Here is a 15,025-nt window from a genome sequence, read left to right on the forward strand (position 1 = left end):
AAAGCGCAGTGGTACGGCGAGATGGGATAAACTTGATGCTATATTGACCATTTCATGATTTGGTTTGCCAATGCCCAGGTGCTTCCACCAGAAAGGAAAATAACATCAACACCAGGGCCCTTTTTGCTGAGAATTGTTGGTCATCAATTCGATAACTCCAACGCTAAATCAACCAGTAATGGGCGAGCCATAACTAAGAACCGAAGCTCCCATAAGTTGCATACTTAAATAATACTGTGCTGTACAGACCCAGCAGAGGGAGAATTCAAGAACCCATCAACGAAAAACCACCCGCTGATTCTCTAGGAACCAAAAATCTAAGCTTATCTCGTCAAACCAAGCTTTTGGCTTCGCTGGTTTTGCATAGTATCAACCCTTTTCTTCCTCTTCCGCTTTCTTTCCCCCTCCTTTCTTCCTTTTTCGCACACTCTCCTTTCACAAACGAACCGCTGATATAAGAAGGAACACAACACAAAATAGAAGAAGGAGAGTAAATTTTCATGGCAGAGAGCGATTCTCCCATCTCAACCCACTTGGACCTCCCGGAATCCCCCTCTCAAATCATCGGCAGGCGTAGAAACCGCCTTGTGAACATTATCAAGCAGAACAACCTCCCTCAACTCCGTCAATTCATTGCCTCATACTCTCCCGAGGATGTGATTGCCCCTGGGACACCCTACTTGGAGGATACCTTGTTCAATGCAGCCTCGTACGGCAGCCCCGAGGCTCTTCACATCCTTTTGGAGGTGTACACTGCGGCTCCAGAAACTGTCAAGAGGTTCAATCCCAAGTTCTGTTTGCTGCTCGATGCATGTGGTGCGGCAAATATTGATGTGGTGCGCTTCATCTTGGACAGCCATGACAGTTCAGAAAATCGGTTACCGCTCGGGACGGTGGATTTGCATCAGAGAGATGATTCGGGAGATACGCCGATCCTCGCGGCTACGGGATCGCTGATGTATCTTGACAAAGACGCAGATGAAGTAGAAGATAAGGGTCTTCATTGGAATGAGTGGTTTCGAAATCGGATTGCGCGAAGCCATCAGTTGATTAATTTCCTTCTCGATCGGGGCTGTTCAGCGACAGATGTCATTCGCCCTTTGTCAAATGATCTCTCTCCTTGGGGAAGTCAGGTGCAAGACAGTGTGCTTGGGCTTGCTGTGTCAAGGGCTAATGGCTCATTAATCCAACGGCTCATTGATTCCGGTGCCGATATTTATCTGAAGCATCAACACTTCCATCATGCCAAGGTACCGCTCCAGTCCAGGGCCACAAAGGCTCACACGCATGATGTCACGACGCTTCACCTGGCAAGTTTATTCTATAATACTGATGCTGTTAGATTGCTCTTGGATCATCAAAACTCCAAGAACAATGCCAACCCTGGGCTGGCTACCTCCTGTGACAGTGATGGGCGACTCCCACTACACTGGGCAGCTAGCGGTCCCGGAGACTTCAACTGTAAACTCCAGGACAAGCAGCTCAGAATCACAGAGACCCTTCGGCTGCTCCTCGACCATGATTCTACTGGTGTCAACCTTGTTGACAACACTGGATCTACGCCGCTACACTATGCTGCTATAAGCTACGCTGTGTGCGGTTGCAGCCAGTACGCCGAGCTTGCTATCCGCACTTTGCTCGAATACAGGGCTGACCCTCGGATCCCCGATAAGTCGGGCTGTACCATCCTACATTTATTAGGGTACCACTCCCATCAAGGTGACCCAATCAACACCACGATCCTAGACTTAATCCTATCTCACGGTGCCAATATAAATCATACCGAGAACAACGGGAAAACAGCATTGCACGTCTTTGCTCAGAATTTGCGACAGGTACCAGCGGCAAAGTTTTTAATTGAGCACGGGGCGGATTTCCGGGTTCAGAATACTCTCCGGGAGACGCCCTTTCATGCAGCAGCGCGGGGAATTTTGAATGATCATGTACGCCGTGAGGGGAGAGATAAGGAAGTAACAACTGCGAACAAGATCAGACTTCAGGATGAGATGATGCTTGCTCTGAAGGATGCTGCCGGGGAAGATACAGCTATGTTGACGAGCCAACCAAATGCGGAGGGTAAAACTCCGCAGAACCTATTGGAGGAGACCAGAAATAGGTGGCAGGGAACAGCGCAGCCCATACCCGGCTCTGGAAGAGGCAGAGGTAGAGGTAGAGGGCAGCCAGTAGGAGCAGATTACAATTGAAGAAAGTCTCATAAGTGTGGCCATTGTAGCACTTATCGCACGTTTTGGAACTGCTGGAATGTATAATTGCTACACCAACAAGGGGTCTTGCCATGCGCCAGGTCATTATAGCCAAAGGCTATGTCGACTGAGGTGGTAACTTACCACTATGGAAGTACCTATTATCTGTTTAACTTTATAAGGTGCAGGGAATGCTTGGAATACCAGCGTCGTAACACGCAATGAACGACACACGAGATCTGAGAACGCTTCAACAGCTAGATCAAGCGAGAACACACATGAGTTTTGATACTTAGGATCGACTAGGTAGGGTTAGAGCTGATTATACAGCCGAGTAAAGTATGTTCAACATTTTTTTTAGATAGATCTAGTTATAGAATGTCTCCTCATCAAGGTTTACCAACATGGTGAAAGAAAGAAGGACAGGACCAAAAGATCACCGGGGCCGAGCAAGCTTTCATGTCAGGGCAACCGAGGGAAGACGTTGCAGAACGACGTATTACACATATATACTGTAGCAACTCACAGGTCCTAACATATGTATGTAGTTTACAAGGAATACCGAGCAGCGATCATCCTAAGACCGAAAGAACAAATAATTTGCACATACACTCTATGAATACATGTATGCAAGAACCAAGCTAAAGCTAAATGAAGACCCCAAGTCCAACCTATCGCATTTCCTCTTCTTCAACAGGAATGCTGTTATAATCCCCCGGAGAGGTCCGGCCTACTCCACTAGGGTTAACGACATCGTCCTCGGCCTTGCCTTCGTGGTTAACGACCAGGAACGACAGGACCACGATAGCCGCTCCGACCCAGTACAGTGGGCTTGCGTACTGGGACTGCAGAACCATTTGCCCGACTAGGGAAAGGGGGATAGTTAGACTGAGGCCCACTGTTACGACGAGCGGCGTGGTGAGGAGCATGGCGTAGGCCCAGGCGATGTCGGAGACGAAAGAAGCGAAAGAGTTGCTCTGGAATGAATAATTAGTCGGGGATATTTTGGTTTAGAAGCGTGGATCTGGGGAAAAGAAAAAAGCTCGTACCAATATAATCGTCCATACTCGCTGCGTTTCAGGGAGGGAGAAGGTTTCGATTCCTGTCCAGTGCAGGATGAAGAAACCGGGCCATAGCATGACGACGTTGAAAAAGCCAACCAGGCCGAAGAACAGGGGCATATTGACCAGCGACTCGTCGCCTACTTGCTTCTTCATGACGATGGTGTAGAGACCATACAAAATTGCGCTGAAAGCGGCCATCGCATCACCCAGGGCAATCTCTCCTGTAGACTTGTGGGGAAATGAACCGCCGCTACCATCTGAGGCGGCGCCTTCTTCTGGTTTGGAGAGGTCTACGCGCGAGATGAGGATGATGCCGATTAGAGAAGCGATGACGCTGATGAGTTTGCGCGCGGTGAATTTCTCAACGCCGATCATCGCGCCGAAGATCAGGGTCCAGACTCCTTGTAAAGGATGAGTATATGGTTGTGGCTGCTTGTGAGAGGGGGAAATGCTCACCGCTGGTGGAAGTCAGGATGGTTGTGCTTGCGACTGTTGTGAACTGGAGACAGCCCATGGCGAAGTAGTTTGCCTATTCGGTGAAAAATTATCAGTTAAAATGTATTCAATGCAAAAGCCTCCCGTTTTCAGGTATGCGACATACGGTAAACTGCGATGTGTTAGCCAGCCGGACAGATACTCAAGAAGGCACGACCGCATGCTTACCCAGAGAAGACAAAACTGAACACTCAATTTGGCCGTTGCCTTCAACCCTAGCCTTTGGCCTGGGCCATCTTGACTCGGCCGTCCGAGCTGCCCATCCTCTTCATCAGAGCCGTGATTCAGCATGCTCTCCTCCTCGGCCTTGGGATCATGTGAGTCCAGATGCCTTAACAAGCTCTTGAGCGAAGTAATCTGAGATAGTTTGCGATGGCGCCACAGAGCCCACGTTCGACGACCGAGGATGAAGAAGAGGGGCATGATAAACATCGAAGTGTTGGTATAAGTCACAAAAAAGGGTTTCGGGTAAGTTCTGTCGGCGAAAATGGTCTGAGCAGAATTCGGTAACAAGTTAGCCGACCGTCTAGACCAGTTGTTTTCATTCCATGGAGATCTCCTTGGACCGGGGCGCGCATACACTTCCGAGGAAATTGGACGTTGTCCACAGCACAACAACCACCAGGAGTAAAATAATTCCCAGTGTCCGCCGGGCCACACCTAGTGGCATTATGCCAGGTCCCTCAGAGGTGACTGGGGCCATGGTGGGATCTGTTGTGAATTCGGTAACAGGTCGCGCGACTAAAGGTGTAACAGTGGTGGGAGTTGCCGATGTCGCAATTGCTATGTTTGGGGTTGGTGGTGCCAGGGTGAACGCGGGACCAGTTGAGTTTCAAGCATCTGAAGCACAAAAGAGCGGTATATTTCCAGAGGAAATTAGAAAGGAGTGTCAGAACGGAATTGTAATGAAGATATGCCAGAGGAGGATATTTGGGGTAGGATGCCAAGCATTAGCGAGATAAGGATTTCCGGGGGCGAATGTCGCGTCCAATCTCAGTACAGGATTTGCTGAGATCAAATCAGTTATGGAGTAGTAAATATGTACATCGTCCATACACCACGTATGTATGTATGAATGCGCATGTGATAGGTACACATGTTATCTCCTTCATCATCTGATGTTAAATTGACATGGGAGGAATATGAACTGCAGTAAAGAACCACTGGTATTGCGTTAAGCCCATCCCAAAAAAACACTGCCAGTGTGAAACTAATTTCAGATAAAAGAAAGGTGGGTGATGTTTCTCCCAAGTGAATTCAAAGTGGAACCATAAACATCTACAAGACACCCAGGGAAAGGCAAGATTATCCAAAAGCATAACCCCGTGGTCTTCTCTACAAACTCAGGACCGGGGACCAACTGGCAGCAGTACAGATGAAAGACAAAGGAAATAGGTCGCTGGAACATCACGATAATGGGAAGGGTATATCAACAGGCACAGCCATCGCGGTCGTTGTCCAGATGAATGTTGATCGGGTCACTGAATTCACCGCTGAATTCCTCGGCCTCTTCCTGCGCGAGGGCACTTCGTGCAATAACTGAACAGAATTAGTCAGTAAACAATGGTACCTAGGTACAATAGAACATCAGAGTAAAGTGTGGATATCAACTCACCTTCAAATGCCTGCTCAACATTGACAGCTTCCTTGGCACTGGTCTCGAAGTAAGGGATGTTACCCTTCGACTGACAGAAGGTCATGGCCCGTTTTGAGGAGATCATCCGCTTGTTCTCCTCCACATCAATCTTGTTACCAATGACAACCTGCACATGATCATCAGCACGGACCATCATATCATTTTTGTCTGCTGTGGTGCACGAGATAAGTGAAAGGAATGCGGGAGCGCCACTTACGAATGGGAAGCTCTCAGGATCCCTCGGGCTTGCCTGGATCAGGAACTCATCTCGCCAGCTGTCGAGGGCCTCGAAACTCTTGGAGTTGTTCACGTCGTAGACTAGCACACAGCAATCGGCACCCCTGTAGAACGCCACTCCCAATGACTGGAACCGTTCTTGGCCGGCAGTATCCCAAATCTAACATCTCAGATCAACGATTGCCCCTCATGTCGATTGGACAAGGTCCTTTGGGGCCTTACCTGCATTGTCACCAGTCGATCATCGACGAGGACTTCTTTGGTGAGGAAATCGGCTCCGATAGTCGCCTTATAGCTTCCGCTGAACTTCTTATTGACCTGTTCCATTTGAATAGGATTATGTTAGCGGGTATTGAGAATTTGTCACCGACCGCGGTGCGGCCGCAGAGCGCTAGTCGGGGGCGAGGCTGAACGGACATATTGGTTCATCAGACTAGTTTTTCCCACACCGCTGTCACCAAGGATGATAACCTGTTTGTAAAATGAGACCGTCAGTAAAAAGGTCTGTTGTGAAAGATTTGCTGCCCGTCACACGGAGCAGGTGCGGAGAACGGAGATCGTACCTTGAGGAGGACCTTCTTCCTTGACGCCATGGTTGGGATTCGGTCAAATGACCGAGTGGAAATGGAAGAGAATTAAACAACGAGGTAGATATCAGGCAAAAAGCTATATTCAGTCTTTGCCAGGGCTTTATAGTAATAGAGAGCAAGTGAAGATAGAGAGTTGGGGTTGGGTTGTAGCCGGATTCGATGATGCATGAGGCCCGGGCGGTCGATCGGGCGGTGGACAAATTGATAACGATTAGCACGTTTCAGCCCGCAAGAACTCCACTCCCATCACATTCCAGGCACATCCCCAATTTGCTTGGGAAGGCCCATGGCCCACTGGAGGGATGAGTACTTGGCTGCCTTGACAGTCCGAGATCAACGAGAGAAGGCGAATGTCACTCTCTACGATGCCTGTCCGTGTACAAGTGCTGTTATTTGTTAATTACAACTGACATCATTCTACCGATATAGATGCTCAGCTTGCAGATCGCACCAGCAGACTAGCAACTACAGCAACCGCCAGTCCAGCGCCAACACATATTGCATCTCAGCCGGGTATTCCATCTCCCTTGGTGACTCCATCTAAAAAGCAACGAGGGAGCGAGTCGGGTCTTACTCCAACAGATCTTCTCAATGCCACTCGTGCAGAGTTATCCGAGGCGCAGCGCTCACGCTCACAATTACAGGATCAACTCAGCCATGTGACTACAGAGGTGGAAACTCTTCGAAAGAAGAGCACGCAAGAAGCTCGACGGATCCACATTTTGGAAAGCGAGAGGGCGCAGCTATACTTGCGACTGAAAGACAGAGATGCAGAGCTGAAAGGGAAGGCCAAATTGCTGGAGGTAGGTAATATTATATATATCCAAACGTTCCAGTCCAAACAGGCCCGCGAGTGAAAGTGGCTAACACGACTTGTCTCTAACTCTGCAGGATCTCCAAGATGAAATGGCGACGCTTAATCTTCAACTTAACATGTCCGAAGAGAAGTCCACTCGACTTCAAAAAGAAAACCAAGACCTTGTTGATCGTTGGATGGCGAGGATGGGTCAAGAAGCTGAAGCCATGAACAATGCTTCCAAATTTTCCTAGCCAACCCGAACACTGAGCTGGTGATCAGCTTACTAGCATTGAAGAGCATAGCGTTTTTGACATTTAGACCCCAAGCCACAATCTCCGACATGATGTCTAGAAATCTGGAATTGACTGATACTACTACCTTTGTTGTGCTCTATCTTTATTAGAAAATAGTCAGCTGCAGTATACTCACGACCCTAAGCGGCCTAGGAAGAGTTATGAGGAATATCTAAAGAGACGAAAGATATCCAAAACGATTAAAATAATAACCACAAAGGGATACACAAGCATCGCCAAATACATTGCAAGATCTATGTTGATTCTTGCCAACCCTTCCACCGAAGTGCTTGTCAATCTTCGCCAGGAAATGCTGCAGCCATATCACATTATTAAATTGCCGCTGAAGCCGCATCACATCACATTGCATCGGACATAAGAAACTTTTGAGATCCGAGCCATAAAGCTATAAAAGCCTTCGCTGCTCCAACGCTGGGCCCAAGCCCTAAACTACTTGTACAACATGTCTGACACGCAGCCACCCTTACGGCATCCGTGGTTAAACCTACCCCTCTCAGATCTACACAACAATATAGTGTTTTTCGGTCAGGGTGACCATTGTCCGACCAATCTCCCACATGCTATCTAGAAATCTGGAATCTGAAATCGGCTGCTAATGGCCTTACTGTGCTCTATCCTCATTACAGAATAATCGGCCGCTGTATACTCACGACACAAGCAGCCCGGGAACAATAACGAAGAGTACGAAGTCAACTGGTAGAAAGACATCCAATATGCTTATAGGAAATAATTAAAAAAAGATATTCCTATGTTCCGCCAGACTTCCTGGATCTGATGTACTCAACCGGCCTTCAAAGCATAGCAAGCTCTTTTTTGATCTTGCCAATCCTTCCACTAAGCGCCTGAACAGCAAGCGCCGTACCAAGTCCACGGTTCATGACTTTCTTTCCAATAATTGGGAAGCTGTACAGATAACCCGCTTCCCAGCCACCGTCCTCCAGCTGCAACTCTCGAAGCGCCTCAAAGTCTTGATAATTGTACACTCCCATCGAGTTACACACGATAGTACGCATTGCCAGCGCAATACTATCGCCCTGGATTCCAATGCGCTCTTGCACTCGCTCTTTTAAAAGCGGCCCAAACATATCAACCAGCGCTGGCGTCTTTGAAACAACCAGTAGCCGATTAACGTAAAACAGGAACCAATCCGGACAGCGGAAGTAGTATGTTCCCTCTGAATATGCCCTGTAGTAAAGGATTTTGCGGACCCAGTCTAGCATCTTTTGGACCTGGTGGCCTCGCCGATAGAGGTAGAATGACGTACAGATGTTGGCGCTGACAATGGGGTCAAATCTGGGCCTGTTGCGGTCGTGATACATCTAAAGCATGATTTCAGCAAGGGTTAAAGGATTTTGAAAACGACGCAGCTCACATCCATAATGCCATTTTCATTCATCCACTTGAGCATTTGATCAAGAAGGGAATGTGCAACCGAGTCGTCAAATCTGATTACTTGCATACCTAAAGCAGTGGTATCATTGTCATTGGGTAACTTTTCGGGCGCGAAAATAGGTGTTTCTCCATTGAGAGCATTGTTAGACTGACTTCAATTGAGTGTTTGAGTACCATACCAAGATAGAAGTTCCAAAACTGCCCTTTATGATAGTCGGGCTTGTTTAAAAGCACGAGCCCCCTGTATCATTGTTAGTATCATTGTTATAATATAAACCATAGAGACACCAATACTCGTCACCTGTAGCTTCTAGAATCAACAACTGGACATAGTTCTCCAGCACTGGAATACCACACTCGGTGAATGAATGCAACTTCTTTGCGTTCTTCTGAAGGAAAGCCTTTCCACGAACCACAGGGTCATGAAGAAGCCCCTTAACAGTCCGAACTAGCATAGGCAGGTTCTCAAAAAGGATCCCACGCATCCCTAAAGAACCCGCAGAGATAGTATTCTGAATACTATCGTCCACGAAAACCGCCTTTTCGGGATTGATGCCAGTGGACCTCAGAACATGCTGGTAAAAGCTTAGATTGGGCTTCCGGGAGCCAGCAGCAGAGGAAGTAAACACCTCGTCAAACAAAGACCAGAACGTAGGACCCCATCGAGCATGAAGAGCGTCAAAGTCAGGCTTGGAGATGTTTGACATGGCAATGATCTTCAGCGAGGGTTGATCTTGCCGGAGAGTTTGAATCCAAGATACCACCTCCTCATCGAATTCGACTGTTGTCCGTGCGAGAGCAATTGCTTCACTGAGCTCTGATGGGGGAAAGTCAAATTGTTCTCCGAGGATCTTGTAGCATTGTGCCTCCTCGATCTTGTCGCATTCATACTGCATCCATGTCAAAGTGGAGGTGAGGCGTTTCAGTGATGGTATGGATTTATTGGTAGATACATGCGGAGGGGTTTTGATTAAGACACCTCCGAGGTCTAAGACAAGGGCATCGAATGGTGAACTCGACTGATTGGTCACTCTCATGGTAATTCACGGGTTGGTTTTTGGACAGCATAAGAATGGGTGAAAAAGGGTTGGAACATATCATGTTATTAACTCATGTGGTTATCAATACTGTAGTGCGTTAATGTAGTATTTATTCTCTAAATATAGACCGGAGGATCAGGATTCATAATATCGACAACATACGATGTAATCCTGGTCTAGTTTTCTGCAGCCCCCAAGTGTGACCAAACGGTCTAGAGCCACAGCTCTGCGAGACGTATATATTGATCGCTGATACGTCTGATCGATGATTATGACTCGGTTCCACGAGAGCTTCACTATAGTCTTTGTCAGTCTTTGTCAGAACCGGCAAGTGCCTAAATTAGGTGCAATGTGTACAAGGCTTGCAGTGAAGTAACACAGGCTCATGTTATACAGGCCAGGCTATCAGATATGGCATCAAGCAAAATCTTAAAATGATATATCCAAAACGGAGGTAATGTACAAAAATTTTATATCAAAGAATGTACGCGCTATGACAAAATCACAAACCACTGGCTGCTATGGCGTAGTATCAATGAAAGCTTTCAGTCGAGAGCTATCCTTGGTGGCAATGAAGTATGTACCGCCAACGTCAGTCCAGCTAACATTATTTGACCAATAATTTTTCTGCTGAACTTTCAGAAGGTTGATTGGGGAGTTCAGGTTGCGAGACTGAATCTTGTGACCAGCCGGGACAAATGATTTGAGCGAGACAATCTTGCAACCTTCCTTCATGTCCAAAAAGTGGTTGATCAGCTCGTTATTGAGCTGGGGAGTGAAGGCTTGGTTGTTGATGAGCACCACATCTGCCCGTTTCAACACACTAATGATGCTTTCCTGCTCCAGGAAGTCACCTCGAACGAGGTGAGTTTTGCCTGGTGCAATGCCCCAAAGCCGGCATCGTGCTTTGAACTCGGATTGCTGTAAATCGGCCAAATCACATGCGTTTGACATCATCTCACATCCCCAACTCTCACAGCCGATTTCGAGCGCCGCCTGAAGAACGACATTTCCAACACCAGAACCAAGGTCGACAAATACCTGTCCCGATTTGAGTTTGGTTTCATTGAAAATTGTGCTGATGAAGCGAGGGAGAAGCTCTCCGTAGACATTATCCGTGCCATTCTCATATTGCCGGAGAGAGTCGACTCGAGGGGAGACCGTGCGCGAGTAAATTTGAGTGAGGATTCGCTCCACCCAGGGCAAACCGATGCGTTGTGTGTTATCCAAGTGCTTAGCAAGACTGCCGTCAGTCCTCAGCCGCCGGATAGCCTTGTTATAATCATCGACAGCCTCTCGAAATTGGGTTTCGGAAGTAATGGCCAAAGCGCGACGCAGCCGGCGTTTGATTCCGGTTGTCTCGTCATTGAAATAGTCCGCCTCTTCAGTGGGGATGTAATTGTCGCAAACCGTCTCAATGACCTGAACGATGTCATCGATGGGCCGGAATTCGTCGTTTTCTCGCGGTACGACACAGTCGTATCTGTATACCGGAAAAGACCGTTAGCTTCTCATAACTCCGTGATCTAGTCAAACAACACACCTTTCTGGTTGAGAAGCACTGGGGTATTGCAACAGAATCTGCTTGGGCTTGCCCTCAGCGCCGAACGCGGGTTTGAACTTGCCGGCTTTCTGAACCGACGTGATATCCGAGGCATGCATCATTTTGAACGGTCGAGAACCTTCTTCTGAAAATGCCTTCACTGACCGGAGACGTCGCTCCGGGTCTGGCTCGGCACTGGCGCTCACTCTCGCACGTTTATGTACCTCAAATGAGGCATCGCTATCGCTTGCGTCATCGTCACTCGAGAGTCTTTGTTCCGGAGTAGGTCGTTTTCGAATGCGTGACGGAGTACTGAGTCGTTTTGCCGAGCGCGCTTCCAAGTCGCTCGATACTGATCGAGATTTCAGCGGCTGCGCCTTCCGGCTCCGTTCCGTCGAGGACTGGACTCGAGGTGATCGAGTCTCCGTGGTTTGCGTCGCTGATTTTGTAGGTGCGGCCGGCCGAGTCTGTACAACCTTGCGAATTTGCGCCTTCTTGGGCTGTAGTGAGAAGGCCCCGGCCCCTCCTTTCTGAAGGTGGTCGAAAAAGCCCATGAAGTGGGATAAATATAAACAAAACTGCAAAAAAGAAAGAATGTATGGCGTATGCAATGAAGACGAAGGAAATAATATATGTAATAAGAGTAAAATGCAAGTAATGCAAGCAATGCTAAGATGAAGGTGGGAGAAAAGAAAAGAGAGAGGCTTATCGATTAAGGCGCCACTCGGGGAAACCACGCGATCCGACCCTTGGCACTTTAGCTCGTTCTACTACAGCCTCACACAGCTCTGGAGGTCATGTACATTCATGTACTAACTAACGAGGTTGCTCAGCAACTTCCATTAATTTCAATGTGAACTGCAGAATTTTCAAAGCCCCCAATACTTTTAGGGTCGAACCCTGGGGTATCATAATGAGTTTTGCTATGTAAATTGTCTGAAACTATGAATACAACCTCTATTTCTTCGACTTCTTCTTTGCCAATCTCTTCTCTGCCCGAACATCCTTTTTCATACGCGAATCCACAATCTTGTATTTACCCTTGACACCCTTGGGACGACCAGAGATACCACGGTTGGGACCCTTAGCCACGACAAGCTTGACTTCCTGCTTGGGCCTCTTCTTGGTGGCCCTGCTCATTAGTCTGGCGATGGCACCGGCCTTGTCGCGCTCGCTGAGGGCATCGTCTTCTGCCAAAAGTGCTGACTTCTTGCGAAGCTTCTCCAGCCTCTGGGCAGCCTTGAACTTCTTGCGTCCCTTGGCTTCCATAACCTTCTTGATTGGGCGGGCGTTGATGGCGCGCATCTTTTCTCTGATAGCAGCCGCGGCAGCCTTAGTAGTGGGCCGCACAGGTGTGCTGTGCTTGCCCTCATCGTCGATGAACCACTCGGGAAGGCCGTCTGTGTCGCGGAACGCAAAGCGGTTGAAGCCATCGTCAACAATATCGGACGAGCGCTTCTCTCCTGTAGCCATTGAGTGTGCAAGGGCCATGGCTTCTGCGGTAATAATGTCGATATCTGTAGTTGAAAAATTTATGTTAGTAGTGCGTTTTGATTGATAGTAGGTATCAAATCCCAACATACCAAGATGGCCATTCGCCTTTCGCGGTTCGGCTTCTGGCTCACCCTCATCGGATTCGTCAACCCACTCAGAATCCTTCTTTGCACCCTTCTTGGCATTCTTCTTGTTTGTTTTCTTGGGTGCCGGAGTCTTCTCCTCGGGTTCCTCGTCCTCGTCCATCGCAAAGATGTTGTCACTGTCTTCTTCTTCTTCTTCTTCCTGCTGCTCCTCCTCCTCCTCCTCTTCTTCCTCCTCGTCCCCTAATCCCTGGAAGATATCTTGATCAAAGAACATAGATGCGTTGTTCGAGAGTTTCTCAGGCCGAGAAGCTTGATCTGCAGCTTCGGTTTCTTCGTCCGATGATTCCTCTTCATGTTCTTCTTCCTCCTCATCGCTGCCCTTCTCCCTGTCAGAGAAGCCCTCCCACGCGTCGGCCTCGTATTGCTTGCGTGACTTCTTGGCGCGCAATTTCGAATCCTTGTCCTCCATGCGGCCGGTATACTGTTCGTACATTTGGTCAAGTTCCCTTTCGAGGCGATCTTCTTCATCGTCGCTTTCTTCGTCTTCGTCTTCGGACTCTTCTTCGCTTTCACTTTCAGCAGGAAGGTCACGGGCATTGACAACGGCATCGCGAGCATTCTCCCGGTCGACACGTCTGAGGGTGAACGTGGAATCTTCACCTCCCATACCAAGCTGCTCCATACCGATGTCCATGGGCGCGGTCATGTTCATCTGCATTCGAATGATATCTTTGCGCTTCTTTTCATTTTCCTTGCGCCTTTCCTTCTTGCCTTTGGCGGTTTGCTGCTCCCGCATCCGAACCAAATCTTCCTGAATCTGCAGTTCCTCGTCCATGGGGGCTACCTCAGCCACTTCCTCTTCGGTGCCCTCCGTGGTAGGCTTCTTTTTGACGACAAGTCCAAACTTCTCGCGACACTTGATACGCCATCTGAGCAAGTTACGGAATTCCTTTTTGCCGAGGACTTTGAGATCCTTACAACAAGTTCGGATCTCGTCTGTTGTCTCCTCCAAACGGTCCAGGGTGGACAATGCAAGATCTCCTCCAGGTGGTTGCTGGAAGCTGAGTTCGTTGTAGCCACCCAGAATAGAGATTGGATCGATAGTGTTGATGAACTCGGTCACTGGAATCACCTTGTGCTGGGTCCAGTCTCCCTCCTCGTAACCGTCACGCTTACGCTTCTTCTTTTCGGGGTTAAAAACCTTCGCTTCATAGTTAGGTGTTGGGTCCTGAAGCTCTGCGAAGACATGCTTAGGGTCGAGGAACTTCGGGTCGACATGTTTGGGAGCCTTGTATCCGCGGCAAACGACGAAAATTTCGGCAGAGACATTTCGAGACGAAGGAGGCTTGGTTGCCTCGACAGAGTTGAACAACTGCTTGAAAACCCACAGCAGGGGGTTATAGTCCTTGGATCGGAAAACCTTTGTGACAAAGTTTCCGCCCTCGGCCAAGAAATCAGTAGCCAGTCTCAGAGACTCCAGGACAAGCTCAGCCTGGGAGAAAGCATCCTGCACCCACGCGGCACCGACGTTGGGAGCACCATCGTGCAAAACAATGTCGGCTTTCCAGTGTTTGAGGTGAGAGCGAATTGTTGCGCGACACTTGTCGGTTGTAATATCGCTCTGGAAAGTAATGGCTCGAGGAATGGGTTTAATCGGGGAGAGATCGACACCGATGATAAGACTTTGCGCCGGCATGTATTCTGCGGCGACTTGACACCAAGACTGCGCATCTGTTAGAGAAAAAAGACTCTTCAATGCCAATTGAGGATACTTACACCAGGTGCAGCGCACAGATCGATACAGACTCTGCTCTTCTCCAAAAATCCATACTTCTGGTTCAATTGAATCAACTTGAACGCAGCACGAGCTCGATAGCCCTTTTCTTTGGCAAGTCGATACCACTTATCCAAACGACCTTTTCCGTGCTATAAGGTGGTCAGTAGATGTAATGCGAAGAAAAATCAATTATAACGAACCTTCTTTTGGATCGCCATCTTGAAGGAAAACCGGTCTGAACAGACCAAAAAATCCTTTTAAAATGACAAGACAGAACGAAATGTATACTTTTCTATCGACGAGGGATCCGCCGAAGAAAAAAAAAAGTTGCAGTACTTATCGCTGACCGCCTTT

General features: G+C 48.3%; 7 protein-coding genes across 7 annotated transcripts; 2 read left to right on the forward strand and 5 right to left on the reverse strand.

Moving 5' to 3' along the window:
* Window positions 1–500: 500 nt before the first annotated feature.
* N7529_002717 (ankyrin repeat domain-containing protein) lies at window positions 501–2,204 on the forward strand (the record flags this gene model as incomplete). Its single annotated transcript, XM_057238245.1, has 1 exon — window positions 501–2,204. The coding sequence occupies one exon, from the start codon at window positions 501–503 to the stop codon at window positions 2,202–2,204; it is 1,704 nt and encodes a 567-aa protein (XP_057100856.1).
* Window positions 2,205–2,875: 671 nt separating this feature from the next.
* N7529_002718 (DMT family transporter) lies at window positions 2,876–4,466 on the reverse strand (the record flags this gene model as incomplete). Its single annotated transcript, XM_057238246.1, has 6 exons — window positions 2,876–3,181; window positions 3,254–3,669; window positions 3,725–3,797; window positions 3,870–3,875; window positions 3,932–4,255; window positions 4,344–4,466. 6 exons carry the CDS (start codon window positions 4,464–4,466, stop codon window positions 2,876–2,878), a joined length of 1,248 nt encoding a protein of 415 aa, XP_057100857.1.
* Window positions 4,467–5,192: 726 nt separating this feature from the next.
* Window positions 5,193–6,229, reverse strand: rab7 (Rab family GTPase YPT7; the record flags this gene model as incomplete). The annotated part of the gene is made up of 4 exons (XM_057238247.1): window positions 5,193–5,302; window positions 5,379–5,796; window positions 5,859–5,954; window positions 6,200–6,229. The coding sequence occupies 4 exons, from the start codon at window positions 6,227–6,229 to the stop codon at window positions 5,193–5,195; spliced, it is 654 nt and encodes a 217-aa protein (XP_057100858.1).
* A 283-nt stretch (window positions 6,230–6,512) lies between these two features.
* On the forward strand, window positions 6,513–7,276 carry N7529_002720 (ATG16 family protein; the record flags this gene model as incomplete). The annotated part of the gene is made up of 3 exons (XM_057238248.1): window positions 6,513–6,597; window positions 6,656–7,029; window positions 7,118–7,276. The coding sequence occupies 3 exons, from the start codon at window positions 6,513–6,515 to the stop codon at window positions 7,274–7,276; spliced, it is 618 nt and encodes a 205-aa protein (XP_057100859.1).
* Window positions 7,277–8,130: 854 nt separating this feature from the next.
* On the reverse strand, window positions 8,131–9,768 carry N7529_002721 (HAD-superfamily hydrolase subfamily IA variant 3; the record flags this gene model as incomplete). The annotated part of the gene is made up of 4 exons (XM_057238249.1): window positions 8,131–8,658; window positions 8,712–8,857; window positions 8,911–8,972; window positions 9,026–9,768. 4 exons carry the CDS (start codon window positions 9,766–9,768, stop codon window positions 8,131–8,133), a joined length of 1,479 nt encoding a protein of 492 aa, XP_057100860.1.
* A 522-nt stretch (window positions 9,769–10,290) lies between these two features.
* On the reverse strand, window positions 10,291–11,868 carry dot1 (histone methyltransferase DOT1; the record flags this gene model as incomplete). Its single annotated transcript, XM_057238250.1, has 2 exons — window positions 10,291–11,254; window positions 11,315–11,868. The coding sequence occupies 2 exons, from the start codon at window positions 11,866–11,868 to the stop codon at window positions 10,291–10,293; spliced, it is 1,518 nt and encodes a 505-aa protein (XP_057100861.1).
* A 403-nt stretch (window positions 11,869–12,271) lies between these two features.
* spb1 (rRNA methyltransferase spb1) lies at window positions 12,272–14,889 on the reverse strand (the record flags this gene model as incomplete). Its single annotated transcript, XM_057238251.1, has 4 exons — window positions 12,272–12,831; window positions 12,898–14,617; window positions 14,671–14,820; window positions 14,872–14,889. The coding sequence occupies 4 exons, from the start codon at window positions 14,887–14,889 to the stop codon at window positions 12,272–12,274; spliced, it is 2,448 nt and encodes an 815-aa protein (XP_057100862.1).
* Window positions 14,890–15,025: the final 136 nt, after the last annotated feature.

The sequence above is a fragment of the Penicillium soppii genome (genome assembly GCF_028829465.1).
Source record: "Penicillium soppii strain IBT 18220 chromosome Unknown utg000003l, whole genome shotgun sequence".
NCBI classification, from domain to species: domain Eukaryota; kingdom Fungi; phylum Ascomycota; class Eurotiomycetes; order Eurotiales; family Aspergillaceae; genus Penicillium; species Penicillium soppii.